General features: G+C 42.6%; 2 protein-coding genes across 11 annotated transcripts in view; both read left to right on the top strand.

Moving 5' to 3' along the window:
- The window catches only part of LOC110524123 (paralemmin-1), a 70875-nt gene extending 60854 nt beyond the window's left edge, over positions 1-10021 (top strand). For 4 of the 8 annotated variants that reach the window (XM_090235344.1, XM_090235343.1, XM_036977940.2 and 1 more), the window contains 2 exons: positions 1345-1476; positions 4818-10021. In XM_090235344.1, the coding sequence (XP_090091470.1) occupies positions 1345-1476; positions 4818-5422 (737 nt within the window). In that variant the 3' untranslated portion in view covers positions 5423-10021. The remainder of the gene's footprint in view (positions 1-1344; positions 1477-4817) is intronic. The other 4 variants (XM_036977942.2, XM_036977941.2, XM_090235346.1 and 1 more) reach the window with 1 other exon arrangement.
- Positions 10022-10580: 559 nt separating this feature from the next.
- On the top strand, positions 10581-25956 carry misp (mitotic spindle positioning). Of its 3 annotated transcripts, none has more exons than XM_021603475.3 (6): positions 10581-10832; positions 11142-11356; positions 17487-19929; positions 24575-24831; positions 25065-25103; positions 25209-25956. In XM_021603475.3, exons 2-6 carry the CDS (start codon positions 11297-11299, stop codon positions 25296-25298), a joined length of 2889 nt encoding a protein of 962 aa, XP_021459150.3. In that variant the 5' UTR covers positions 10581-10832; positions 11142-11296; the 3' UTR covers positions 25299-25956. The 3 variants fall into 3 exon arrangements, with proteins under 3 accessions (XP_021459150.3, XP_036833834.2, XP_090091467.1); XM_090235341.1 differs by lacking the exons at positions 10581-10832; positions 11142-11356 and adding exons at positions 12584-12682; positions 12903-12952; XM_036977939.2 differs by lacking the exons at positions 10581-10832; positions 11142-11356 and adding an exon at positions 12154-12682.
- Positions 25957-27350: the final 1394 nt, after the last annotated feature.

The following is a 27350-nucleotide window of genomic DNA, read 5'->3' as shown; positions in this document are numbered from 1 at the left end:
TGCCCAATAGATATCTAGAAGCTGGAGAAGTTGATAGGACACAATAGAATAGAGAGGGACTGTTATGGGGGATGATTAGAAGGGGACGTTTATGTGGCGTATACATCTACCAGTTCCATTCTGTGTAGTAGGATGTAGTGCACTTCCTGTTTTACTGGTGCGAGTGTACTTTGACGCACTATTTGAATGTGTGGGTGGGAAGGTAAAACAATGTTGAGTCATGTGGGAGGAACTATTTTAATGACGGACCACTCGGGGTATTTCATCATTGCTATGTACCATGCTTTCGTGACACCTTTTAGGAGAACACAAAAGCAATGGAAATGCCATTGAACACGTTGCGCTCTCTGAAGTGCCGTGGTGTGTTTCATGTCCTCTATTTTGTTGTCGCTAACATTGTGTCGTGTTTCCGTACTGTGTTTTCCCCCTAACATTTGTCTTCTCTCCTAAACTACACAGCTGTCAACTGTCTGCCTCCGTGTGTTTGCCTATCTGTATGGGAATGTGTTTGAATGAGTTGATGTGAGTCTGTCTGTCCGTCCGTCCGTCCGTCCGTCTGCGTTTTGGTCAGCTCTTGTGGACTTTCACTCTTGTGGATATTCACTGTGGTTTGTGGCTAAAAGGTGTTAAAGCAAGAAGAGTGGTATGTTTGTATAGAGTTTGCCAGGATGATATACTGAGAGTCCCGTTCTCACAGTACATCTGTTGTGTGGGGATACACTATATATAGTCTTCATCAGACGATGCGACGTTGCCAAGGCAACGCAGCTCCGGCTAAAGAGTACAATTTCTCTATCCGTCAACACGGCAGCGTTAGACTCGCATAGTGTAGGCCTGCCGATGGCCAATGTTCGAGTTTACCTTAGTTATAGTGTATGTAGCCAAGTTATTGACCGTTCTACAAAGACGTGCTTCCTTAACATCCACACAGTCGTTCAACTTGCCCAGATATGCAGTCAAAGGAATGTCATGAATCAAAGTTGACTGTCTTCTTCTTTGCTTATAGTTGTGTGATACATGGGCTGTAACCAAGTGGTGTATTTGTTGGTGGAATATGGTTGTTTAGAGTGGTTGTCTGGTTTTGGCTGGTATTATTATACATGTGTATTGTGGAGAGACTACATAGTTATTTATAATTGTGAAATATGGTTGAGTGGAACTTGTATGTCTCTAGTCTTGTTGAGCGAGAGATAATATGGGGTGTGAAAGGGAGTATGTGGTGCGAAAGAGAGAAAGTGAGAGAATTCCTGTGTTCCATGGATGTGTGGTATGACAGAGAAAGAGAGAGAGAGAGGGCTCTGCAGGCTCCTAACATCTCCTCTTGTTGACACCCCATGCACCCAGCAATGTACTCAGTAGAGATCACCGTTGAGAGGGACAATGTCACGGGCGAGACTAAGGTGTTGTCCACCAACACCCTACTGCCCATTAACCTCTCTGGGCAAGGGGTCAAGGTGTATGAGGATTACCAGAAAGGTGATTTCCCAACATGATTTCAACAGCAAAACGAAACACTTGACTAAAACATGCGTTATGAGAAGTGTTAACAATTATGATGAGAGCTAAGATGTGTGTTATGGTTTTATTAACATGAATAACATGTACAGTGCCTTCAGAAACTATTCACACCCATGGAGTTTTCCCACATTTTGTTGTGTTACAGACTGAATTTAAAATTGATTAAATTGTCACTGGCCTACAAAAATGACCCCATAACGTCGTGTTTTTTTACATTTTTACAAATTAATCCAATTGAAAAGCTGAAATGTAGTATTCAACCCTTTTGTTATGGCACGCCTAAATATGTTCAGGAGTAAAAATGTGCTTAACAAATCACATAATAAGTTGCATGGACTCTGTGTGCAATAATAGTGTCTAACATGATTTTTGAATGACTATGTCATCTCTGTACCTCACACATACAATTATCTGTAAGGTCCGTCAGTAGAGCAGTGCATTTTGAGAATGGTGACGTTATTAATTGCACTTTAGATGGTGTATCAATACACCCAGTCACTACAAGATACAGGCATCCTTCCCAACTCAGTTGCCAGAGAGGAAGGAAACCTCTCAGGGATTTCACCGTGAGGCCAATAGTGACTTTAAAACACAATACACAGCTTAATTGCTGTGATAGGAGAAATATGAGGATGGACCAACAACATTGTAGTTACTCCACAATACTAACCTAACTGACGGAGTGAAAAGAAGGAAGTCTGTACAGAATACATGCATCCTGTTTGCAACAAGGCACTAAAAAAGTATTACTGCAAAAAATGTGGCAAAGGATCGGACCCTTTTTTTCATCTAAAACGACATACCCAAATCTAACTGCCTGTAGCTCAGGACCTGAAGCAAGGATATTCATATTCTTGATACCATTTGAAAGGAAACACTTTGCAGTTTATGGAAATTTGAAATTAATATATGATAATATAACACATTAGATTTGGTCAAATATAATGCGTTTTCTCTTTGAAATGCAAGAGAATACATACATTGAGATGGGATTCTAGGTGTAATTTAGAAGCTGTCCACAAGATGGCAGCAGTGTGTGTGGACAGTTTCAGACTGATCCAGTGAAGAATTACATCCCTACACAATATTTTGTCTGCCAGGAGTTTGCCCAAATGTGCCGAATTGGTCAATTGATACATTTTCATGTACTTTTTAATTTTTTTTTTACCTGTATTTAATTAGGCAAGTCAGTTAAGAACAAATTCTTATTTACAATGACTCCCAGGAATGTTATACATGATGGATAATTAGCTTCCCTACAGAAAATATACTAACCTTCACACATCTAGATGGCCAGGGGGGTGGGTGTGGAGCCAAAGACAGCAGAGGGGTCTAACTGTAGAACCCAGTTCCTACATTTGAATATAAAAATTGATTTTATCAAACAAAACTATGCTACATTTTATATCTGGGACCCTCAGGATGACAAATCAGAGCGAGATTACTGAAAGTAAGTACATTATTTACCGTCAGAGGTTAATGTATCAAACTAGTTGTCATGATAAAAGTGTTTTGTTGTTGTGCACTATCCTCAAACAATAGCATGGTATTATTTTAATGTAATAGCTACTGTAAATTAGACACTGCAGTTAGAATAACAAGAATTTAAGCTTTCTGCCCGTATAAGACATGTCTATGTTGTTTACAATGTCATTCTAGTCACATTATCGCATATTGAGCAACAACTGTCCCGGTTTAGGGACACCAATCCCGTAGAGGTGAACTTTTTGTCTGGAATACAAAGTGTTATGTTTGGGGCAAATCCAATACAACACATTACTGATTACCACTCTCCATATTATCAAGCATAATTGTGCTGGATCATGTTATGGGTATGCTTGTAATCATTAAGGACTGGTGAGTTTTCAGTATAAAAAGAAATGGAATGGAGCTAAGTACAGGCAAAATCCTAGAGAAAAACCTGATTCAGTCTGCTTTCCAACAGACCCTGGGAGATTCATTCTATTTGGAAATCTATGGAAAGACCTGAAAATGGTTGTCTAGCAGTGATGAATAACCAATTTGACAGAGCTTGAAGAATTTTTTAAAATAATAATTGGTAAATGCTGCACAATGCAGGTTTGGAAGGCACTTAGTGACTTACCCAGAAATACTCACAGCTGTAATTGCTGCCAAAGGTGCTTCTACAAAGTATTGACTCAGGGGTGTGGATACTTTTGTAAATGAGATATTTCTGTATTTCATTATTTTAAATACATTTGCAAACATTTCTGAACACATGTTTTCACTTAGACATTATGGGGTATTGTGTGTAAATGGGTGAGAGAGAAACTGTCATCCATTTTGAAATCAGGCCACAACTCAACAAAGTGTGGAATAAGTTAAGGGGCATGAATACTTTTGGAAGGCATTGTAATATCAGAAGAAGAAAAAATAATGTTGTAATATATGACCTGAGACAAGTCTACCTAAAATAATAGTTATTACAGACATTGCTTGTCTGATCATAGCCACTGAAAGACAAACATCTTGTGGTTCAATAAACTTGACAATGCATTTTCACTGGCATAAGCTCATATAATGATTGCCGTGAATTCACTTATTGACGCTAGATATTATTACCTTGATATTACCACTTCTCGTAAAGTAAAATGAATAATTAAGCATAGCATGACACAGTGTTGCAGGGTAACCAATAAATCCAACCCTATTTATAGACCTGGTTTTAAACCAATAATTCTACTTCAATAGTTCAATTTGTGAACGTGAACTTGGGCTATTATGTATTGGCGCAAAACACAGTCAGTACATTCAGAACTCATTTGAAATTGCACTTTTGGTGTCCCTGTAGCACCTGTTTTGCTCCCTGACACAGACAACATGCACTGGGCTCCTGATGCAGCAGCTGTGGCATTCGCTTTGTTTCCCTCCGTGCTCTCTTTCAGCTGCTCTCCTCTCCTTGTCTGCTTTCCTCGCTCACCTGCTTCCTTCCCTGCGACTTGACTGTGACTGCCATCACTGGTCAGCTACAGAGCACGTCATTGTTCTATGAGTGGAGGTTTGTGGGGAAAAAGGCATCGCGTTAAATAGCCTCCCTCTCCTTGTTTCTCGAAGGATCTTAAACAATTGTATAGGAGCCAGGTGGAAGCCATAGGTCCATGACATTGCTTTGGTTGTATCAGATCATTCATGATTGCTTCAAGGAAGGATGCATTTTTTAAAGAATTTGAACAGGGCCTAGTTCTCCATGCTCTCATGAGGAAGGCTCTGGTTATCTTCTGTCAATGACACATCTGTCTCTCTCGCTCTCTCTCTCTCTGTCTCTGTCTCTCTCGTAGTGGTACACGAGGTGAACGGGGAGAACGGGGTCCACCAGCTCAGCGCCAATGAGGTGGACGAGCTCATCCACAAAGCCGACGAGTCCATGATGAGCGACGCCACCACCGCTGGCACCACCTCCACTGCCCCCGTCGTCCCCACCGATGCCGAGTTAGCCGCGGAGCAGCAGACGACACCACAGAAGGAGATCACTGGCATGGAGGCCAAGGCGGGCGGCGCCAGTCCCCAGCCAGGTGGAGGCGAGGTGGAGGCCAGTGCTGAGAACCCCGTCACCATGGTGTTCATGGGCTACCAAAGCGTGGAGGATGAGGCGGAAACCAACAAGGTGCTGGGCCTGGAGGGCACCGTCAAGGCCCAGCTGGTGGTCATCGAGGACAGCGAGGGCAAGAATGTGACGGTGGGGCCCAACCCCGCCACTGTGACCGTCACCGAGGGAGGCACCAAGGAAGAGCAGTCGCCCCCGCCCAACGGCAGTGCCGCCGACCCCGTTAAGACCCCCCAGGAGAAGGCCCCCGTGGGGGAGAAGGGGGGCGAGCCAGAGGGGGGCGCCACTGAGCTCAACAATAAGGAAAAGCAGCCCTGCAAGTGCTGCACCATCATGTGAGCCACCGTTGTGTCGCCGCATTCCCCCCGGGACTTGACTATTCAAGGAGAAATGACAAACCAACAACAACCATAGCGTGAAAAAAAAACAACAAAAACTCACCCCTTTCCCGTTAGCCCCCCTCCCGACAAAAAAAGGCATAAATGTTCTGTATCTTTTGATAGCCGGCTGTTGTTTCCCAACTTCATTTTCATCTCTTGTTTTATATATTTCATTTCATTTTTCTCCTTTCATTCTTTTAACTTTTGTATGATTTTGGGTTGTGATTAAAACGGATGGTGCCAAAGGCGAGCCATCCCTGCGTTTTCACACTTTGAGGTTTCTGAGGGAGAGAGAAGATATAAAAGGAAAGATAGAGGGAGAGAAAGACAGAGGAACTGGTTCGTTCACACACCCAGCATTGTCCAACAAGCTTTTTTTTTAATGACATCTCTAATACACCGTCATGAGTTTTGTAATCTTAACTTTCTGTATGAAGGACAGATATATGTCTCTATATATCTAAATATCTAAATTCTTTATTTTAAAGATATATTTATTTGACTTTTTTGATTTTTTGAAAAAGCCCTGACAGAAGCATGTTATACATTGTGCTTTCTGTCCTCTGCTAGTGCATTTTAGATAAAAACATGGGGAAATATGTATGACTGATGAAGCTGTTAGAGAATTCTCTTGGATTTTGTTTTCCAGAAAGAAAAAAAAAAGAAAAGGGACTTTGGAATTTCTGAGACTGACTCCAACCACACTGCTATTTGAAAGTGACATGCAATGAGACGTGATATTGATGACATCATTGTACTGTGTGCGTGTGTGTGTATGGATATCCGTGCGTGGGTGTATGAGCATGCATGGATGTGTGTTTGAATGTGTGTGTGTTGGATTACAATGGCCTCATTGGTCCTTATATCATCCTACACTACACTACCCACAATCCCCATCACCTTTTTTATTTCTGGAAAAAAAAACAATACTCGCTTATTTTTTTTGTCATTTTCCTGCGCCCAAATCAACTACACTAGTTCGACAACACTAGTAATGAATTGAATAACATGCGTGAAGGTCTTTCATACCGAAGCTTGAGACTGATGAAATGAATGCCCCTGTGTAAGCCTTGACGTTTGTGTGGTTCACCCCCACTTAACTACATTACCAAGAATACAACTACCCCTTTAAAATAAATAATGCCTTTGTGATAACAGTATTAACTATTTTTCCTTTAACTCAATTACATAATCCAAGCTCTGGCTCCTGATGTGATGACCTACCAACAACTGTGTTTTGATATGATGGTCGGCCTGGACAGGCCCTTCCAACGTCCCAAAGATTTTCAGTTGGATATCAACTACTGTGGAATTGGTGCATAGAGCATAGTCTGTTGTTTTCAACCTTGGCACAGCAGCGCATATACTAAACTGTGTTGCAAATACTGTAAGAAGTTGCTCCATTCAGACTTTTAGGAGGAGTGCCATTTGGAGGGGGTTGGGGGTCATATTGTATGTCGACCTCAGAGTTGGTGTGGGAGCAGCTTCACTTCACTAAGAGTATTTGGTTTCCTGTTTTCCTGTTTGAACTCTACTGTTAGGCCCTAGTTTTGTCATTTAAGGGAAACAAAACCAAACAAAAGTTGAAGTAGGCCTACTTTTCATTTTTCATTCAGTGTATCTATCTGTCAACATGCTAGACTTGAGGCAAAAAGCATGGAATTTCAACATTTTTACAGTCCTAGAAGTTGACAGAATCCTTTTCCACAGGGAGTGGCAAATGTATCTCCAAATTCAATGTTGCAATAATATTTTTATTTTCCTCACAGATAATTTGTTTTGCGGTGTAGCTCAAATTGAACAGCTGTATTTTACTTTTGTGTGCGTTTTTGCTGCATTATGGGTGCCTGTAGCTATAGAATATCTTGCTTCTTACTTATTTTTGCCATCTTGGAGCCAAATTTCCAGCTGAGCTGAGGGTCATGTTATTATTGTCCAGTGTATTTTTCCAGTGGTGAGTTGAGTCAGTTGAGTTGAATTGGTCAAGCTAGGAGCCAGATCTTTTCAACCGACGCACTGACACGTGGACCAAGTAAACGTGGTCCATGTAAACGTGGTCCATGTACTATTCGCATGCGGAATAAAACAAACATTTTGTTTTCAAAGATGGCTAAATAGTGGATGGTCTGCGTTATCTTGAAGTGAGTCAAAGGTGTGAGCTCTCTCCAGCAAGAGGTTGACCGACCTTGGGTAATGTTTGCCTAATCCTCGTTTAATATTGTTCCATGTGCATTTGTACCTATCCATTGATATTTATAGAGCTCTATAGGTTATTTTAACAGTGTATGTCATTGGGCTCCCGAGTGGGGCAGCGGTCTAAGGCACTGCATCTCTGTGCAAGAGGGCATCACTACAGTCCCTGGTTCGAATCTGGGCTGTATCACATCCGGCTGTGATTGGGAGTCCAATAGGACGGCGCATAATTGGCCCAGCGTCCCCGGGGTAGGCCGTCATTGTAAATGAGAATTTGTTCTTAACTGACTTGCCTAGTTAAAAGGAAGGTTAAATAACCGTCTTTGTGAGGGTTCAAATCAAGAACAGGATGGACATAGAAAAATAAAATAAAAATATGATAACAAGGTCTGATAAGCCTTGTCAGAATAATGCTGGTAAATCCAGTACATTGTAGAAAAAAACCAAATGGAACATTCATTTCATCGTGTAAAATATATCACGAAACAAATTTATTTTGCCAATCCCCTTCAATCCCACCTCCTCCTGTGCATTCAAATGGGCAGGGCAATCATTGATATGCCGACACCTTCTCCAATATGCTGCATCCAGCATGGAGGAAGGAGCAGAAAAAGCTGAGTCAGTGTACAGTCAATGTACGGTCAGTGTACGGTCAGTGTACACATGACATGGCCTGACTCTCTAGACTGCTCTTTGTCTCTGTGAGTGGGCGCTGGTCACGACGAGGGCACAGACATGTGCGTTACTCTATAGGACTGTCAGCATGGGGTGTTGGTCTAGAAGGTGTCCCGACAAAAACACTGCCTTCGATCCGTTCAGGCATCACTGAAGACCAGTCCTCTTCAAGTCATATTCCCACACTGCTGGATCCAAACCTATGCAAGAACTCCCATGCTAACGAATCACCATAGGTATAGCATATAGGACTGGATAAGAGGCTTTAAGGTCATCAGTATATTACACAAAATAATTATCTAAAGGGCCAAGCATTGAACCATGGCCCATCCCTTCCTTTGTATGTGTTTATATGATTATGCCTTTTTATTTCTGAAATACTTTCTAGCTAACAGCTCACTACATATACAGTACATGTGGCTCAGTGGCTGTTGGTTGGCATAGGTTCGGTTGGTCCATTTCAATATTAAAGGTGGGGAAAAGGATTTCATATGTTGGCACTGCCAACTTGGTTGCACATGACATGCTGGGATGGCTAAATGTGGGTGGTGTGTTTCTGTGGTGCTAAATCATTGATACTGTCATATCTGACTGCCGAAGATGAGATATTATGTTAGATATTATTTTCTGCGACTTGTGTTTTAAGAAAATCACAGATATTTCTATTTGCAGTGAAATATGGTGACACTTAAGTTGAAGAAGACATGCATGATACCTTCCTAATATGACGATAGAGGAAAGAATTACTTGCCACTTTCGGAAACAAGATGACACTGTTAATCGTATTTGCTCCATTGGTGCAGCACATTTTGCTCCATCAACTTTGAGCTTAAAGGTAAACAAATGTCAATGTCGTTCTTATGAAGGGTAATGAATGCCAAAGCCATTCTTATCAGGGGTAACGCATGGACACCTCCACTCGAAGTGCCCTCACTGAGCAGAAGCGGGAGTCAAATGCAGGGTCAAATATTTTTCTATGCCTAATGTCTTAGGTTAGGATAGGGGTATAGGGTAATCCGATCCTAGATCTATGGTGAAGGGTAACTTTTACCTCGAGCTCCTGTTGAATACCCAATACCCTTCCTTCTTTGGCTCCTCCCTCTTGGTGAGCTTGGTGCAGCGGCAGTGAGGCTTGTCGCCCCTGGCAACCCCAGCTCCTCCCACTCTGCACTGCCTGCACCGTGGTGCATTGCTTGCTGTTTGGGGTTTCAGGCTGGGTTTCTGTATAGCACTTTGTGACATCGGCTGATGTAAAAAAGGGCTTTATAAATACATTTGATTGATTGATGACTCTGCAGCAGCACCCCCTGTTGGTTCTTATCAATATTTACATTCCAGTTCTGGCTTTCTCTCTCTCTACACACCCCCAATGCCTTGTAGTCTGGCCCCCGGCCAGGCATATTTTTTGTAAATGCATATATAAATATCTACATATAAATGTCTTTGTGCAAAACAAAATGTCTGTCGCTCTCTCATCCTCTAGTGTAGACTCATAGATCCCTGTCCCTTCCCCAGTGACTCTGCGCTCATGGCAGTCAGTCAGTGGAGGGCCCAGGTAATAGAGTGAGTGCCCACAAACTGCTGCTTTCGTATTGCTTTGTTAGTTGTGAAGGTCTGCTTTCTTACAAATTGGAAAGTGCTGTAGAAGAAAGTGTTTGAAAAGACAAATAAAAATGTGATGTGCTTCAAAGGTCTCCCGGTCTCTGTTTTGTTTTTGTGTTCCCTCCCTCCATCTTGAAAATAGTTTTCACCTCAGTCAGTACAAATTTGTGAAAGTGTGTGCGGGTGCATGTGAGTGTGAGTGTGTGTCTTTAGCCTTGGTTCTTAGACTAAGTTGAAATCCCCCTTGAGGTTTGCATCAATCTCGAAGGCCTGCATTGTGAAATCCTCACAGTCCTTTCCTATGAACGAAGGTCCTGCCCACTTATGCACCACAATGCAATGTTTTTACGGGTGGTGTGTTTACACTGCTAATCTAAGACCTGCTGCACCATTGTCACGGCCATTGTCATCGACACAGTCACCTGGCTACACAGTCACTGTTGGTAGAGGCGGGACTGTGTGTGCGCGCGTATGCACAGATGGCTCCTCTTTTGTCCGGCACTTTGTGATGGTCAGCAGCATTCCATTGCAATTCCCCTGTCCTCAGCAACAGACATGGGAGCAGTCACGCCACCCAACGCTTTGTGTTCTGGAACCCCCCCTTACCCTCTCACTCCCTTTTCACCCACTCCCCCACCACAACCGGTCAATATCTCTGGACTAGCAGCTTTTGGGGGGGGGGGGGGGGGGGGGTGACAGATACCGTTGGGGGGAGGCGTGGGGGGTAACAGGGAGGGGTCCAGTCAGAGGGACAAACCACAGACCAAAACACCAGCGGAGTCCGGAGACCCAGCTGTTGGGCTTAACACAGTAGGGGATACGAGGGGGGTGCAGATCCAGACAGCAGAACACCTGCTGGAGAACCCAGACTTCTAGGAGGGCAAGTCTAGAACCGAGAGGTGAGTTAAGGAATGGGGCGAGGGGGGGGGGTGGGGGTCTTTGATTAAGCTACTGACCAAAAAAATCTTATTCCTTGTGTACTCAAATATGGACATTTGTGAAACGTGTACAGTCATTTTTAATTGCCAGATGAAAAAAAACGTAAGGATTAATCAACCAAAAAAGCAACTGGAAGGTTCACCAAAATGTTAGTTTAATCAATGTTTTGTTTTATCATGTTCTGTCTTACCCCAAAACTTTGAATTCAAATTCAATGTACTGTCTTTCCCATTGTTGAGTGTTCTACCTCCCTCCCTTTCTTGTCTCAGAATGAGCACACCTGGCCTGAGTTGATCTTGATTGCCCCCCTGCACCTAGCCTTGAATCCTGTCACACAGAGAGCTACCTGAACACATTCACCAACACGCTGTAACACACACACAAGTGCTCTCTTACACAGATAGACATACACTCACACTGCAGGATGTTCAAGTACACTCCTCCTTGGCAGGTGCTGTGTAACAGCATGGAGCATGAGACCAAGGTAAGACAACCCTTACCGCAAACACACAATGACAGGGGTAGTTACAACAATGTTAAAGGGATCCTGATTGCAGGCTAACAATTTGTTTTGCTTTGACATTCTCCCCCCCATTTACCAACAATCAACATCCCACACAGTTGGCTCTGCATTGTTAATGTTTGTACCACAGCTGTTGCAGACTAGATTCTTCCCATGGTTTCCATGATATTGGGAAATATTTTTCACTATGGCGTTCATTGATTTAAATGTCATTTTGGACAAATACATCACAATAGTACCCATTTTAATGTCTGATGTTTCATCTGTCATGCATTTGATTCCTAGATGTAAGACCATAGTGGTGTGAAGTAGATCACAACCACAAACATTAGTAAGCTAAACTGAGATCCATATTATGTTTGTCATGACCCCTTCAAATTTTTATTCAGAGTGACAAAGTTGATTGAAATACTCTGGTGTAAATGTACAAGGTAGCCACTAGAGCGCGGCAAAGCTATGTTCAGTGTGAACCTTCCCATTTCTCAGAGCGAATGCCTTAAGGTATGGAATGCCCTCTATCAGGGGTGTAATGCACCCCAAAAGTCTGAGGGGACACAAAGTATGTGAGCATGGCTGGGGGGTGAAAGACACCTGAAACAATCTTTTCCTGCAATCTAGAGCCATAATCATTATTTTATGTAAAAAATGTATTTTTTTCTGCATTTCTAAGTAATGAACATTTTGGCCATGATGACTCAAGCTCTTCCACTGGACTAGCTGTAGCAGTGACATCCTCTCAGGTGAACTTCAACCCCAAAGGAAGATTATTCTTTAACAGTCCACAGGCAACATACTGATGTCTCAGTACTTTTGTGTTCTTTTCTGTTTTTGTTTCCTTATGAGACCAATGATAGATAAAGGGAATGGACATGTTTCCATAAGTTTGTCAAGTCATGTCATGAAGGAAAGGAGAAGAAGGAAGCTTCTGTACTGAGACACAAAATGATCACCAGGAAATTAGCCAACTCATTCCCTTAGGCCAGGGTTCTCTGACTCTCTGACAAATAATCAACTAATTACGGACTTCAGTTTGGACCACAGGTCATTTTTCATCTGGGTCGTCTTGTTTGATTTGCCTTGGTGACGTAAATGGGTTTCTCTTCTCTCCCTACCTTTGTTATAGCGGTTTGTCAGTCTTGTGCACTTATCCCTGTTCGGTAAGAGGGTGTGGCTTCAATAACTGACGTCATATTGGCTGAACTTTGCCTGTGCTCTAGGGTGCTCAAAAGACCGAGAGCGGGAGACACAAGACAACAAACTTGTCTTGTTTGCGGTATACTAATTAAGGTAGGGTTCATTACTTAATTTTCCCAAATTAACTGTACTTTTGATCCAAATGCATTTCAATGGCATTATCAATACTTACATTATCTATGAATTGTAAGCACTTCAGTTAAGTGGTAGTTGGGTGATCAGGTGCATTAGCTTAGAAGACACTATGGTTGGATTTTCCATCTTGTCACACTGTCTACATTACTGAATAATGACCTCTACTTCTTTTCAAAAGTTGATGTCAAATTAAACCCTTGTGCATTGACTGAGGGAAGTAAGCCTAATGTAAGTCTATTTCCCTATACACTTTTTTTGTGTGTATCAAGTAATGGCTGTTCTCCATGTTTCTCCAAATGCTACAGCCTACCCTATTTGAGGAGGACCTTGTATACCCTGGTCTCTGTAACTACACAACCTATACCCATGGGAACACCATCACATTGTTAATTTGCTAAATGTTCTCTCCTTTTTTTGTTAATTAGTAGAGCTTTAATGAGCAGTTGGCATGGTTGTCCTTCCAAGACATGAAAACTAGTTTGAAATCTGTATGGTCGACAGACATAAGCTGTAGGGTATGACAACATGTATTTGGGCATTTATTTCAGACAGTCGGTGTGTGTGTGTGTGTGTGTGTATATATATATTAGCCTTGAATAAGTCTGAAGGTTTTGACGGGGACGACTTATCTGTGGCAAAATCTTTATTGCGTAATTTGTTGTATTATCTTGTGTGCTACATGCAACTTGGCCTTAGTCGATCCATGCCACAATAGGCACTTTACTGACAGGAACTAGTGGGTGTTTCGTACACACACACCAGTGTGAGGTAATAAATTAGTAGAGGCGAGGACACTTGTGTATCTCCTGTCCCCCACCGATCACTCCTCTTCTCTCTCAGCCAATGAGCAAAGGGCAAGAGGAGCCGATTCCAGAAAGTGGCGCTGAAAAGAGCTTATCAGGGGTACACAGTCCACTGTCACACAAGTGGTCACATGCGCGCATTCACACACTGCAGGCTGCCTTAGAACTCTTGGGATAGTGCGTTACTTTTTAACCCAAAATGTATGTATATTTGCTGAGGCGCTTATTCTGAGGTCAGCCAAACGTCTTGGCATCTCAGGGAAGGTTAGGACTGGGTAAACTCCGGTCCATTTGTCTAGTGTTGTGCATCTGTCATGATTAGTTTAATAATTCTGTGTCAGCAGGGTTACAATGACAATTGTGAAATGCAAGATTGCTTTGTCAATTGAAATTACAATGTTGAATGGAGTGGAAGCTTCCAGGGGCTATAGGTTTTACTCATTAGCCAACATACTCGAATAGCAGTGAGCATGTTATGCTAGAGTATGCTGTTATGCCAAAAGTGCTATAGAGATTCTAAGTGATACTGCTAGTTGCCATGAAATATTTTCCTTTTAATCCTTTGTGTGGCATATAAAAAATGACTGACAAGTCAACCCGCCATTGCACCCAGCCTCCAGTGTAGTTAGTTCTACATCAGTCGAGTGAAGAGGAACTCATCTGTTTTCATTGGCCAAGAGTATCTAATATCCTGCTCGAGTGTCAGTACTCCCACCTCCAGATGAGTTGTGTGAGAAAGGAGTGAACACATTCCTCTCTCTCCCTCATTATGGTTCTTCATATATCTTCTGACATCTAGGCACTTTGAAAAGCAATTGTAGCTGCACACTCCAGGTCTCACTCCAGGTCAGGCTTCTCCAATCCCAGTGTGACCAACCTGAATAATTTTGTCAACCAGCTAATTATTAGAAACCGATGCCCTAAACCTACAGGATGGTAGTTCTCCAGCAGCAGGGTTGGAGAGCCCTGCTCTAGGTACATGTCTGCAGGTTTAAGATGAATCCATTGCTTGAATAAATGGATAACGATTCATAATAACTACACTGAACAAAAATATAAACGCAACAAGTAAAGTGTTGGTACCATGTTTCATGAGCTGAAATAAAAGATCCCAGAAATGGTCCATACACACAAAAAGTGTATTTCTCTCAAATTTGGTGCACAAATGTGTTTACATCCCTGTTAGTGAGCATTTCCCCTTTGCCAAGATAATTCATCTCCCTGAGAAGTTAGGCATATCAAGAAGCCGATCAAATGGCACGATCATTACACAGGTGCACCTTGTGCTGGGGACAATAAAAGGCCACTCTAAAATGTGCAGTTTTGTCACGCAACACAGTTTTGAGGGAGCGTGCAATTGGCATGCTGACTGCAGGAATGTCCACTAGAGCTGTTGCCAGATAATTTAATGTTACTTTCTCTACCATAAGCTGCCTCCTTACGTTGTTTTAGAGAATTTGGCATTATGTCCAACACGTGTACGACAGCGTGTTCCAGTTCCCGCCAATATCCACCAACTTCGCACAGCCATTGAAGAGCAGTGGGACAACATTCCACGATCAACAGCCTGATCAGCTCTATGCGAAGGAGATGTGTCACGCCGCATGAGGCAAATTGTGGTCACCAGATACTGACTGGTTTTCTAATCCACACTGCTACCTTTTTTTTTAAGAATCTGTGACCAACAGATGCATCTATCTGTATTCCCAGTCACGAAATCCATAGATTAGGGCCTAATGAATTTATTTCAATTGACTGATTTCCTTATATTAACTGTAACTCAGTAATAAGCTACGGACAACAAACACCATTTTACTGATGGCAATTTGAATGCACAGAAATACCGTGACGAAATCCTGAGGCCCATTGTGAGACTTGTATTCTCATGTGAAATCATTGATTAGGGCCTAATGAATATTCTTCAATTGACTGATATCCTCATATAAACTGTCCCTCAGTAAAATCGTTAATTGTTTCACGTTCCATTTATATTTTTGCTCAGTATATAAAAGCTTGACTGTATGAGTTGTGCCGATTTAAAAAAAAAAAAAAAAAAAAAAAAAAAAAAAAAGCAATCCATGTACAATATTATGAATCGGAATGTCTTGGCTAAGACGGGAACAGACGGTGTTTATGGCTCTTCATACAGATCTTTATACAGTATCACAGCAATGGATCTGGTAATCCTCCATACAGAAACTAAGGTTTGCAATAAATAGAGGTCTGACTGAGACGATTGAACCTTGTGTGTCATTCCCTTGCACACCAGCTTAACATTCCTTAGTTGCCTTCTAGACCAACGCAAACATCTTTTTAGACCATCTCGCACGTTGGTTTGCTCTACATTTTCCCAGTTTGAGTTCCCGTGTCTTTCCTGATCAGCTAGGTTCACTGCAAACATGGTCTCTCGTTCTCATGCATTACATTTTAAGCTGTAAATGTTATTGGCAACTTTTATATTGGCATTCCAAAGAAAATCTCAGCATCCTGTCTTGCACAACTTTTTATTTTTATTTCCCCTGTTAAACAGATTCCTGTAAACCATAAACCCCTGTAGTGTTATGCAACTCATTTCATTTTGGTGGCACAAGCCGTGTTCTGTAATATCTGTGAAGTGGGAATAACAGCCATTGTCACTGTATGCAAAGATTTTTTTTAAACATTTTTTAAAATGTATTTAACCAGGTAGGCTAGTTGAGAACAAGTTCTCATTTGCAACTGCGACCTGGCCAAGATAAAGCGTAGCAATTCGACACATACGACAACAGAGTTACACATGGAATAAACAAAACATAGTCAATAATACAGTAGAACAAAATAAAACAGTCTATATACAGTGAGTGCAAATGAGGTAAGATAAGGCAATAAATAGGCCATTAAACACTGGAATGGTAGATCGGCAGAAGATGAATGTGCAGGTAGAGATACTGGGGTGCAAAGGAGCAAAATGAATTAATAAATACCAGTATGGGGATGAGGTAGGTAGATGGATGGGCTGTTTACAGATGGGCTATGTACAGGTGCAGTGATCTGTAAGCTGCTCTGACAGTTGGTGCTTAAAGCTAGTGAGGGAGATGTGAGTCTCCAACTTGAGAGATTTTTGCAATTCGTTCCAGTCATGGGCAGCAGAGAACTGGAAGGAAAGACGACCAAAGGAGAAATTGGCTTTGGGGGTGACCAGTGAGATATACCTGCTGGAGCGCGTGCTGCTATGGTGACCAGTGAGTTAGTACTACAGGATGCAAATTTCTGTTTGAAAAAGCTTGCCTTAGCTTTTCTAACTGCCTGTGTATATTTGTTCCTAACTTCCCTGAAAAGTTGCATATCACGGGGGCTATTCGATGCTAATGCAGAACGCCACAGGATATTTTTGTGCTGGTCGAGGGCAGACAGGTCTGGAGTGAACCAAGGACTATATCTATTCCTAGTTCTACATTTTTTGAGAGGGGCATGCTTATTTAAGATGGTGAGGAAGGCACCTTTAAAGAATAGCCAGGCATCATCTACTGACGGGATGAGGTCAATGTCATTCCAGGATACCCCGGCCAGGTCGACTAGAAAGGCCTGCTCGCAGAAGTGTTTCAGGGAGCGTTTGACAGTGATGAGGGGTGGTCGTTTGGTCGCAGATCCATTACGGATGCAGGCAGTGATCGCTGAGATCTTGATTGAAAACAGCAGAGGTGTATTTGGAGGGCGAATTAGTTAGGATGACGTCTATGAGGGTGCCCGTGTTTACTGATTTGGGGTTGTACCTGGTAGGTTCATTGATAAGATGTAGCTACTCAAAGTGTTTTCAATAAAATATTGAATTGTAATTATGATAAATTGTTAGAATTATTTGGACAGTGGAGAGCTTGTTTGATTGGTTATAATGATCCAGTTGCCACTTGACCATTATATTTCTTAGTTATTATGTTGCTTAAGTGTTGGCCTATAACTTTTTTTTAAATTGGTTGCAGAGACTCTCAGTTGCTGCACCTGACGATTGCCAGGATGTGTTGACCCAGGAGGAGGGTGACCAGATAGTGTGTCAATCCCACCAGCTTCCTGCTGCAGAAATCTCACCGTCTACACAGGAAGACACCACATTCCAAGGAACCATGGAAAGCACACCCAGAAAATGGGTGCTTCAGCCCATGTCACCCAAACTGGAGCTGGCAGTAGACCTTCGCACCATGCTCAGCCCCACCACCGATGAGCCCTTTAGTCTGGACCGGAGCTGGATCTACAATCGGAATGACAACTCTTCGGCTTTCAGTTTTGACAGCATCTCCGTGACCCGCACCCAGTCCACAGTTATCGTATCCACCCAGCAGAAAGTGTCCCGGGATGTGGTGGTGCAGGCCAGGCAGGTGGCGGTGTCAGAGGAAGATTGCGGCAACACCAGTGAAGACTGGCAACCCAGTAGCCCTAGCAGTGCAGGGAGCACGGGCTCCCAACGTGGCTTCTACTCCTTTGTGGATGATCCGGTGAGCCCCGAGGCGGAGATGAACGAAGCCTGGATGGTGTCCCCAGAGAGACAAGCCAAGTTGGCGACCCTGAAAGAGGAAAGCAGTTTCAAACTGCAGACATACGCCGGTGGGAAGAAGCCAGGGAGTCTGTTCGAGGACGACGAGGACTCCCGCTACCAGGTGAACACCAACGGTGCCCAATTCAAGGTCGAGGAGGAGGAGAAGCAGCTTAGGCAGGAGATCATCCACAGTCAAGCCCCCAAAAAGATTGCCACATTCAGGGAGCAGTGGAGTGCACTTGAAACCCTGGATCTCAGCAAATCACCCAACAAATTGCTTGAAGGGTTCAGCTTGTGCTACGAGCCAAGCAGCACCAAATCTGAGTCCACACCAGCAGCTGAGCCATGCACCATCGACAACGAACAGATCAACTTCAGCGCAGCACGGGAGCAGTTCCTAAAGATGGAACAGTCGAGGCTCAACCCATTCCTGCAGAGTCCCAGCTCTCTAAAACCACAAAGACTGTGGCAGTCAGAAGACAGCTTGCTGTCACCAAGGAGTGAGAAAAAAGACTACCACTCTGCGGAATGGTTTAACCAAAGTCTGACCCCAGTGAAACGTCAGGACAAAGGGGAAAATGTCGCTGGCAGAAAGGTGTACCGCACAGAGGAGAGGGTAACCAAGAGGCAGAGTAGCCTGTTTGATGACCTTGACTCTGGTCTGGAGGATCTATCGGGTGACACCAGTGTTGGCTACACAAGTGACGGAAGCATGTCCAATGACAACCCTCAGCCAGAAAGCAAGGGCACCCAATCGGCAAGTGGTTACAGAGAGACGCCCATAGAGAGGGAGATTCGTATCGCTCAGGAGAGAGAAGAGAGTCTTCGGCGATTGCGGGGCATCAAGCACACCGACGTCCAAGAGATGGTGGAGGTCAAGTCTCTGCTCTCCCAGCCTACACCGCCACTGATGCCTGTCAAGGCAAATAAGAAGAACCGGGTGAGCTTCTTCATCCAGCGTGAGATCAAAAAGGACAGCCAGAGGGAAGAAGACTTGCTGCACCAGGGGAGAGTCCCAGGTCTGTATAACCGGGGAACTCCTCAGGAAATGGAGGATCGGAGAAAGATCTTTGAGCTTAGAGACCAATCTGGAGCCGAGGTCGAGACGATGAAAAGGACTTGGTCATCACCCAGGGTCGTTGTGAGGAGTAGCAGCTCAGATACGGAAGGCTACCCTTCCCCTTGCTGCCCTCACCGGCACTCCGAAGAGACCGAGTTGTACATCGGCAGCATGAGCGCCACTCCAAGCGTCAATACCACCAGCGAAGGCTGGAGTTCAGAGTCCCAAGACTTCAATAGAGTACTGCCAAGCAGCTTCCCAGAGGAGAGCGTCATGTTGAAAGGGAATGAGACCAGTAAGGCAGAAAGCGCTCAAGTCACAGTGGTGGTGAAGACCAGTACTAGTGAAATAGTAAATTACCCATCGTGGTTAGTGGAAAGAAAGAAGCCAGTTCCAGCCAGAGGCTCCTCGGCTAAAGAAGCCTCCTCTTTGTCATCCTCTTCCTCCTCACCTACACCCACTGCATTTGCAGTGCAGGTGTCTGAACCGAGTGATAAGCCTGTTCCAACCTGGCGGGCGCACCTGGATTCTGGCGGCCTGCGACATCGAAGACCAAACGCTCCAGATATTATCCAGAAGGAGATTGAGCAGGATCTGAAACGTGAGCAGGAGCTCCGGAAACTGCGGGAATCCCGTGGCCTGTCCGCCTCTATGGAAGGAAGCTTGGACTGTATAGAACGAGACGCTAAAGACGCATGTCAATCACAAAGCCTGCGAAGAGTCATTGTGGAACAGGAAGAGTCTGTCTTCTCTGAGAGCCCTTCACTTCCAGTAGAGCATACGAGCTTGGCCAGATGGTCCTACTCATCTATCACTCCAGTATCAATGCTAGGTAGGATGGTTCAGTTAATTTATCCATACACAAATCTATACAATTACAAGACTAACCTAACAGAGGAATTATTCATGATGGCAATATCTTATACTTGTTTTTGGCTTGATTTAAGCAAATGTCTACATGCACCAATTGTCAAATGTCCTCACAATTCTAGCTTTTAGTGGAATTTGTTTGTCTTGTATACTGCTGGCTTTCTTAGACTGGAAGACATGACAAACTTAATTAGATCCTGAACTTTGGTCATATATGAGCAGAGGAACCAATGCTGTGTTACCAGCCATGATTAATCATTGACACAAAGGCTATTACTTTGCATCAAAAAGGCTCAAATAAGTCAGATAAACAGAACAGTGAAAAGTTTAATAAATTATTATTTCATTGCTGCTTTTCCTGACGCACTGAAATTGTGGTTCAAGGCCCAGTGCGGTTAAATGTGCTTGACCTGTGTTCTATACATATTTCCACATTGAGGTTAGAATAATATTGTAAAAATTATGATAATGCCCTTTTAGTGTAAGAGATGTTTGAAAAGACCACGTAAAATTCTTGCCTGTTTTAGTGGGATGAAGTTTTGACCTGCCTGGTGACATCACTAGGTGGAAAATGAGTCAATAGACCAATAAGAAAGAGTTCCAAACCTCTCTGCCAGTAAGAGCTAGTTTCAGCTTTCCCCTCCCCACTCAGACCACTCCCAGACAGTCCTAGCAAAATTGTCTGAGATTGTTCTTAGCTAAGAAGCCATTTCTGTTTCTTTTTGACAATTTTAATTGAAAATAATCACAGTAAGGTACTAAATTATTACCCAGAAAGGATTTGATATTGAGTTTTTTTGAATTTTTAAACGGCTGCACTGGACCTTAAAATTATTCTACCTCCAGTCACATTAAAGGGCCAATGCAGCTGTTTTTATCTCAATATCAAACAGTACCTTACTGTAATAGTTTTCCATAAAATTGGTGAAAAATAGCATTTTAGCAAAAACTTTCTCAAGCTAAAATTTTGCTAGGACTGCAAGCAACACTCACAACCGAGTTCCAAACTGCCTCTGGAAGCAACGTCAGCACAAGAACTGTTCGTCGAGAGCTTCATGAAATGGGTTTACATGGCCAATTCTAAGATCACCATGCACAATACCAAGCGTCGGCTGGAGTGGTGTAAAGCTCGCTGCCATTGGAGCAGTGGAAATGTGTTCTCTGGAGTGATGAATCACACTTCACCACCTGGCAGTCCGACAGACTAATCTAGGTATGACAGATAAGAGGAGAACACTACCTGCCTGAATGCATAGTGCCAACTGTAAAGTTTGGTGGAGGAGGAATAATGGTCTGGGGCTGTTTTTCATGGTTCGGGCTAGGCCCTTTAGTTCCAGTGACGGCAAATCTTAACGCTACAGCATACAATGACATTCTAGACCAGGGATGGCAACTCCAGTCCCCGAGGGCCTGATTGGTGTCACACTTCTCCATCCCTAGCAAAAACAGCGGATTAATCAAATTGCATTCTAAACTGAAGATCATGATTAGGTGATTATTGGAGTCCGGTGTGTTAGCTGGGGCAAAACTGACACCAATCAGGCCCTCGAGGACTGGAACTGCCCAACCTTGTTCTAGACGATTCTGTGCTTGCAACTGTTTGGGGAAGGCCCTTTACAGTTTCAGAATGACAGTGACCCCTTGCGCAAACCAAGGTCCGTACAGAATTTTTTTGTCAAGATCGTTGTGGAAGAACTTGACTGGCCTGCACAGAACCCTGACCTTAACCCCATCAAACACCTTTGGGATGAATTGGAACGGTGACTGCGAGCCCAACATCAGTGCCCGACCTCGCTAATGCTCTTGTGGCTGACTGGAAGAAAGCCCCCGCAGCGATGTTCTAAATTGTAGTGGAAAGCCTTCCCAGAAGAGTAGAGACCAACTACATATTATTGCCTGTGATTTTGGAATGAGATGTTCAACGAGCAGGGGTCCACATACTTTTGGTCATGTAGTGTAGTTTCATGTGTTTTGTATGTACAATATCATACAAAACACAGGAAAAACATAGCTTTGACTGCACTGGGCCTTTTTAAAACTAGTTTTACGGCAAGATGTCTACCAGTGTCCATTTTCATAGTCAAGTGTGTACAATGAATGGTATGACTACAATTCGGCTATCTTTATGTACAGTGCCTTCAGAAAGTGTTCATACCTCTTGAGTTATTCCACATTTTGTTGTTACAGCCTGAATTCCAAGTAGATTAAATGTATTTGCTCACTCCTCTACATATGTCAATTAAAACATACATTTTTTTTTTATACCTATTTTTGAAAATGTATAAAAAATGAAATGCAGAAGTATCTCATTTACATAAGTATTCACTCCCTTAGTCTCTTCTTTGTAGAAGCAATTTTGCACCGATTTACAGCTGCGGGTCTTTCTGGCTAAGTCTCTAAGAGCTTCCACACCTGGATTGTGCAACCTTTGCCCAGTTTATTATTTTCAAAATTCTTCAAGCTCTGTCAAATTGGTTGCTAGACAACCATTTTCAGGTCTTGCCATAGATTTAAGTAGATTTAAGTCAAAACTGTAACTCGGCCACTCAGGAAAATTTACTGTCTTCTTGGTAAGCAACTTCAGTGGCCTTGTGTTTTATGGTGTTGTCCAGCTGAAAGGTGAATTCATCTCCCAGTGTCTAGTGGAATGCAGACTGAACCAGGTTTTCCTTTTGGATTTTGCCTGTGCTTAGTTCCATTCAGTTTCTTTTTTTTATCCTGAAAATCTTTAGTCCTTAACAATTACAAGCATACCCATAACATGATGCAGCCACCACTATGCTTGAAAACATGGAGAGTGGTGCTCCGTAATGTATTGGATTTGCCCCAAACATACATTAACACTTTTTGTATTTAGAATAAAAAGTTAATTGCTTTCTGACTTGTTGCAAACAGGATGCATGTTTTGGAATATTTGTACAGGCTTCCTTGATTCATCCTCTGTTTTCTCCTATCACAGCCATTAGTCTGTTTTTAAAGTCCCCATTAGCCTCTTGTTTTTTTTTTTTAAAGTAGGGATTTCACCATCTACCAATAGGTGCCCTTTTTGCGAGTCCTTGAAACCCTTCCCTGGTCTTTGTAGTTGAATCTGTTTGAAATTCGCTGCTCAACTGAGGGACCTTACAGATAATTGTTTGTGTGGGTTACAGAGATGAGGTAGTCATAAAAACAATTATGTAACACAGTATATCCATGCAACTTGCTAATCACATTTTTACTCCTGAACTTATTTAGGCTTGCCATAACAAAGGGATTGAATACTTATTGACACAAGACATTTCAGCTTTTCATTTTTTAACATAATTCCACTTCCTATTGAGTTGTAGGAATATTTTTGCTCTAATAACCTTCCGCATATGAACACCGCCTTAATCATTCTCCTGGTCAAAAAATAAGTTAAAAAATAATTTGCAAAGCCAACAGATTAGAAACTATTCTTCCCAAAATAATACATTCTGATTAAAAGGGTTTTATGAAAGTCTGACACTCTAGTCAACAGGCGCCTCTTTGACATCATGCATCTAGCTTCCCGAACAGAGTTAATATGACCTTCCTGAACTTGGCACTTGAGGAATTCGGTTTTAGTACAGCTATATGCAAATGGTTTAAACTTCTCTCTAGCTCACCACAAGCCTTGATAATTCAGTTCAGATGTAGGCATCCGATTTGCAAAATAAGTCTTTAGACTGATATTCTGATGTTCGTACAAGAACCCAATCGATCATTAGAACACGTGCTCTCGACAATCAACATATTCAGCAGTATATCAGGATATAAGATTAACTGGGACAAACCCGAGATCCTCATATGTATTTAACTGGAACTCTGGCCAAAACTCTCCCCTTCAGATGGTCAGTCAATCTGAGATGACCGTGTCTTAAAGTAATTATGGACTGTCTTTTCTCTTTGCTTATTTGAGCTGTTCGTGCCATAATATGGACTTGGTCTTTTACCAAATAGGGGGTTTCGTCTTGTATACCACCCCTACCTTGTCAAAACACAAACGATTGGCTCAAATGCATTAAGAAGGAAAAAAATTCCAGAAATGTAACTTAACATGACACACCTGCTAATTTAAATGCATTCCAGGTGACTACCTCATGAAGCTGGTTGAGAGAATGCCAAGAGTGTGCAAAGCTGTCAAGGCAAAGGGTGGCTACTTTGAAGAATCTCATAAATATATTTAGAATATATATATATTTTTTACATGATTCCATATGTGTTATTTCATAGTTATGTCTTAACTATTCTTCAATGTAGAAAATAGTAAAAATAAAGAAAAACCCTTGAATGAGTAGGTGTGTACAAACTTTTGACTGGTAGTGTGAGATTAGTTTGCACCGTATTAAAAATAACAATTCCACTTTGACATTACGGGGTTGTGTGTGTGTGTGTGTGTGTGTGGGCCAGTAAAACAATCTCAATTTAATCCACCTTAAATTCAGGCTGTAACACAACGTGGAAAAAGTCAAGGGGTGTACTTTCTGAAGGCACTGTAGTTTTCATGTTGCTTTCGACTTACATTTCGAATGTACTCTTAACACATACATGCTTGTAATTGTGTTAACTCAATGTTTCTCTTTCTCTCCCCCTCCCCCCCGATAAAGTGGACAGCGCATCTCGCTTTTCCACCGCCATTCGTCCCACTGCCCGTCTTCCCTCCTTTTCCATAGTCACTGCCCAGCCATGGGGCTCCCCAAGGCCCAGCTCCCCTGTGGTGAGCAGGGTTGCCCCCCTGTTGCCTGCTAGCCCGTGGGTAGAGATGGGTGGCTCCCCTGGGATCCCCACGCAAAAAGGCCTGACCGAAACACTGCTAGAGGACTTTGAGGAGAGGAGAATTAAACTGAAGCTGGAAGAGAATGCTGTGAGGAAAGACTGTAGTTATTGATGCTGTCTACATACATTGAAAATCCATTATAGACATAAAACATTTAGGCACAGTTTGGAAAGAAATACAGCAATGCAATATGCCTACAAAAGAGTACTGATAGTGTTGGCGAAACCATGTACATCTTGTGAGACTTCTCAATTCATAGGTTTTGTATCCTACAATGACAGTGTGCTAGTTGTTGAATTAGACTTTTCTGTTACCTCTAGTATGCAGGAATTCAGCCTACTGACGATGTGAACAATGAAGTAAGTGGTTGCTCTTCTCTCTGCTGATATCCATTGAGTAATTTGTCTCAGAAGGTCTTTTATCACAGGTCCAATATGATATTGATGCTATTTCTTCCATTGCAGGTCTTGGAGGCGACCCGCGTCACCAGGCACAAAAACAAGCGGGCACTGCGCTGGGAGGCTGGCGACTACACCAAGGAGGACAGCCAATGAGTCCACCAGCCTTCTCCACTGGAGGGTGAGCGAACATGGAAAGGAGAAGAGGAGATGGAACAACAGGCAGTTTAGGGAAGTTGTCCCATCTCAGCACATAAGAATATACTCCGTCTACACACTACCTGGCTGAACTAATGATTGGTCAACTTTGTGATAACCCCCCCCGTCCATCATCTGCCACCTGAGCATTGCCCTGACTAGGGCAGGTACCTTTTCACGATTTTAGAAGCGAAAGGTGAACTGAAAAATATATGTAATAGATGAGACAGGTTTTTAGCTGAGGCAGGGAATGGAATGGAAGTGGAATTTAAGGAGTTCTGTGCCTGCTTAGAATGCATTGCCTTGTTTTGGGATGAAACGGTGTATGAGTTATTTTTAAGTCTGGCAGTCACTGCTAGGTAGCTTTGATTAGGCCCATCCGCCCTCAAAAGGCTGCATAGAAAATGAGTGAGGGAGCTATTTTTGTCTTGTCAGTTGTGCTTTGCAAAGCAAAAACAAGCAAGAAACCATCAGATATCCATTATGTATTTAATAAAGTAAACATTTCCAAACCAATATCCAGTCCAATGAAGCACTTGCAGTAGTCTTCAGGAAATGTTGACTTTTGTCTAATTTAATATGAAATAATATCTAATAAAGAGTTAGCTACAGCTGATACCAGTATGTTTGTGTTCTTAATTGACTTGTATGTGCTGTGAAAGCAGAAATTTGTGCAAGACTTGAACCTGCCAGGTTCTTAGGTAATGTGTTTATAAAAATATTTAAGTACTACTAAAGTTGTTTTTTGGGGTATTTGTACTTTTACTATTTTATATTTTTCGCAACTTTTACTAAATTCCTGAAGAAAATGTACTTTTTACTCCATACATTTTCCTTGAAACACAAAAGTACTTGTTACATTTTTCTTAGCAGGACAGGAAAATGGTCTAATTCATACACTTAGCAAGAGAACATCCCAGGTCCTCCCTACTGCCTCTGATCTGGCGGACTCACCAAACACATGCTTCGTTTGTAAATTATGTCTGAGTGTTGGAGCATGCCCTAACTATCCGTAAATTAAAAAAGAAAGAAAATGGTGCCGTCTGGTTTGCTTAATATAAGGAATTTGAAATGATTTATAGTTTTACTTTTGATACTTAAGTATATTTAAAACCAAATACTTTTACTCAAATAGGATTTTACTGGATGACTTACTTGTCATTTTCTATTAAGATATCCTGACCTTTTACTCAAGTATGACAATTGGGTACTTTTTCCACCACTGGTTATATGAATGTAGCCTAGCAGTTAAGAGCCTTGGGCCAGTAACCGAATGGTCGCTGGTTTGAATCTTCAAGCAGACAAGGTGAAAGAATCTGGCGACGTGCCCTTGGCAACCCTAGTTGATCTGGATAAGAGGGTCTGTTAAATTACTAAATTGTAATGTAAGTTCAATGACAAGTTTAATCACACTCTAAACCCGACTGTTTGCAACATGACACTCTGGTTTTGATGGAAAGACTACGGTATGACTTACATCTGAGAATAGCCCAGGGAATGTAGATGTGATAAGAGATTCAACTCTGCTACATTTGGTGGTAGCGGTGGGATACACTGCTTAAACGAGTGGCGACGTCAAATCGGATGCATTGTAGATGAATAAGAGAATGTCAAACTGATTCAAATGGAGCAAGACATTGCCATCTCCTGGGCAGACACTTGAACTGATTGTAGGGGATTTGAGTGGTTAACTGTAACATTGAAACTAAAAAAGTATGACCATAAGTATGTGGACACCCCTTCAAATTAGTGGCTATTTCAGCCACACCCATTGCTGACCGGTGTATACGTTCGACTACACAGCCATGAAATCTCCATAGACAGAATGGCCTGTACTGATGAGCTTAGTGACTTTCAACGTGTCATTGTCACCGCTCCGACAAGTCAGTAAAACTTCTGACCAGCTAGAGCTGCCCCGGTCAACTGTAAGTGCTGTTATTGTGAAGTCGAAACGTCTAGGAGCAACAACGGCTCAGCTGTGAAGTGGTAGGCCACACAAGCTCACAGAAC

The sequence above is a fragment of the Oncorhynchus mykiss genome, chromosome 5 (assembly GCF_057628025.1).
Source record: "Oncorhynchus mykiss isolate SJ-2025 chromosome 5, ASM5762802v1, whole genome shotgun sequence".
Taxonomy (NCBI): Eukaryota; Metazoa; Chordata; class Actinopteri; order Salmoniformes; family Salmonidae; genus Oncorhynchus; species Oncorhynchus mykiss.
Note: the sequence above shows the minus strand (reverse complement) of the source record. Positions and strands in the feature narration are given on the sequence as shown.

Bases quoted from the DNA above. Each gene is read 5' to 3' on its own strand.
- misp (XM_021603475.3), top strand. From the start codon at position 11,297: ATGTTCAAGTACACTCCTCCTTGGCAGGTGCTGTGTAACAGCATGGAG. The intron at 19,930-24,574 runs GTAGGATGGTTC...CCCCCGATAAAG, and splicing joins CACTCCAGTATCAATGCTAG to TGGACAGCGCATCTCGCTTT. The intron at 25,104-25,208 runs GTAAGTGGTTGC...CTTCCATTGCAG, and splicing joins CTGACGATGTGAACAATGAA to GTCTTGGAGGCGACCCGCGT.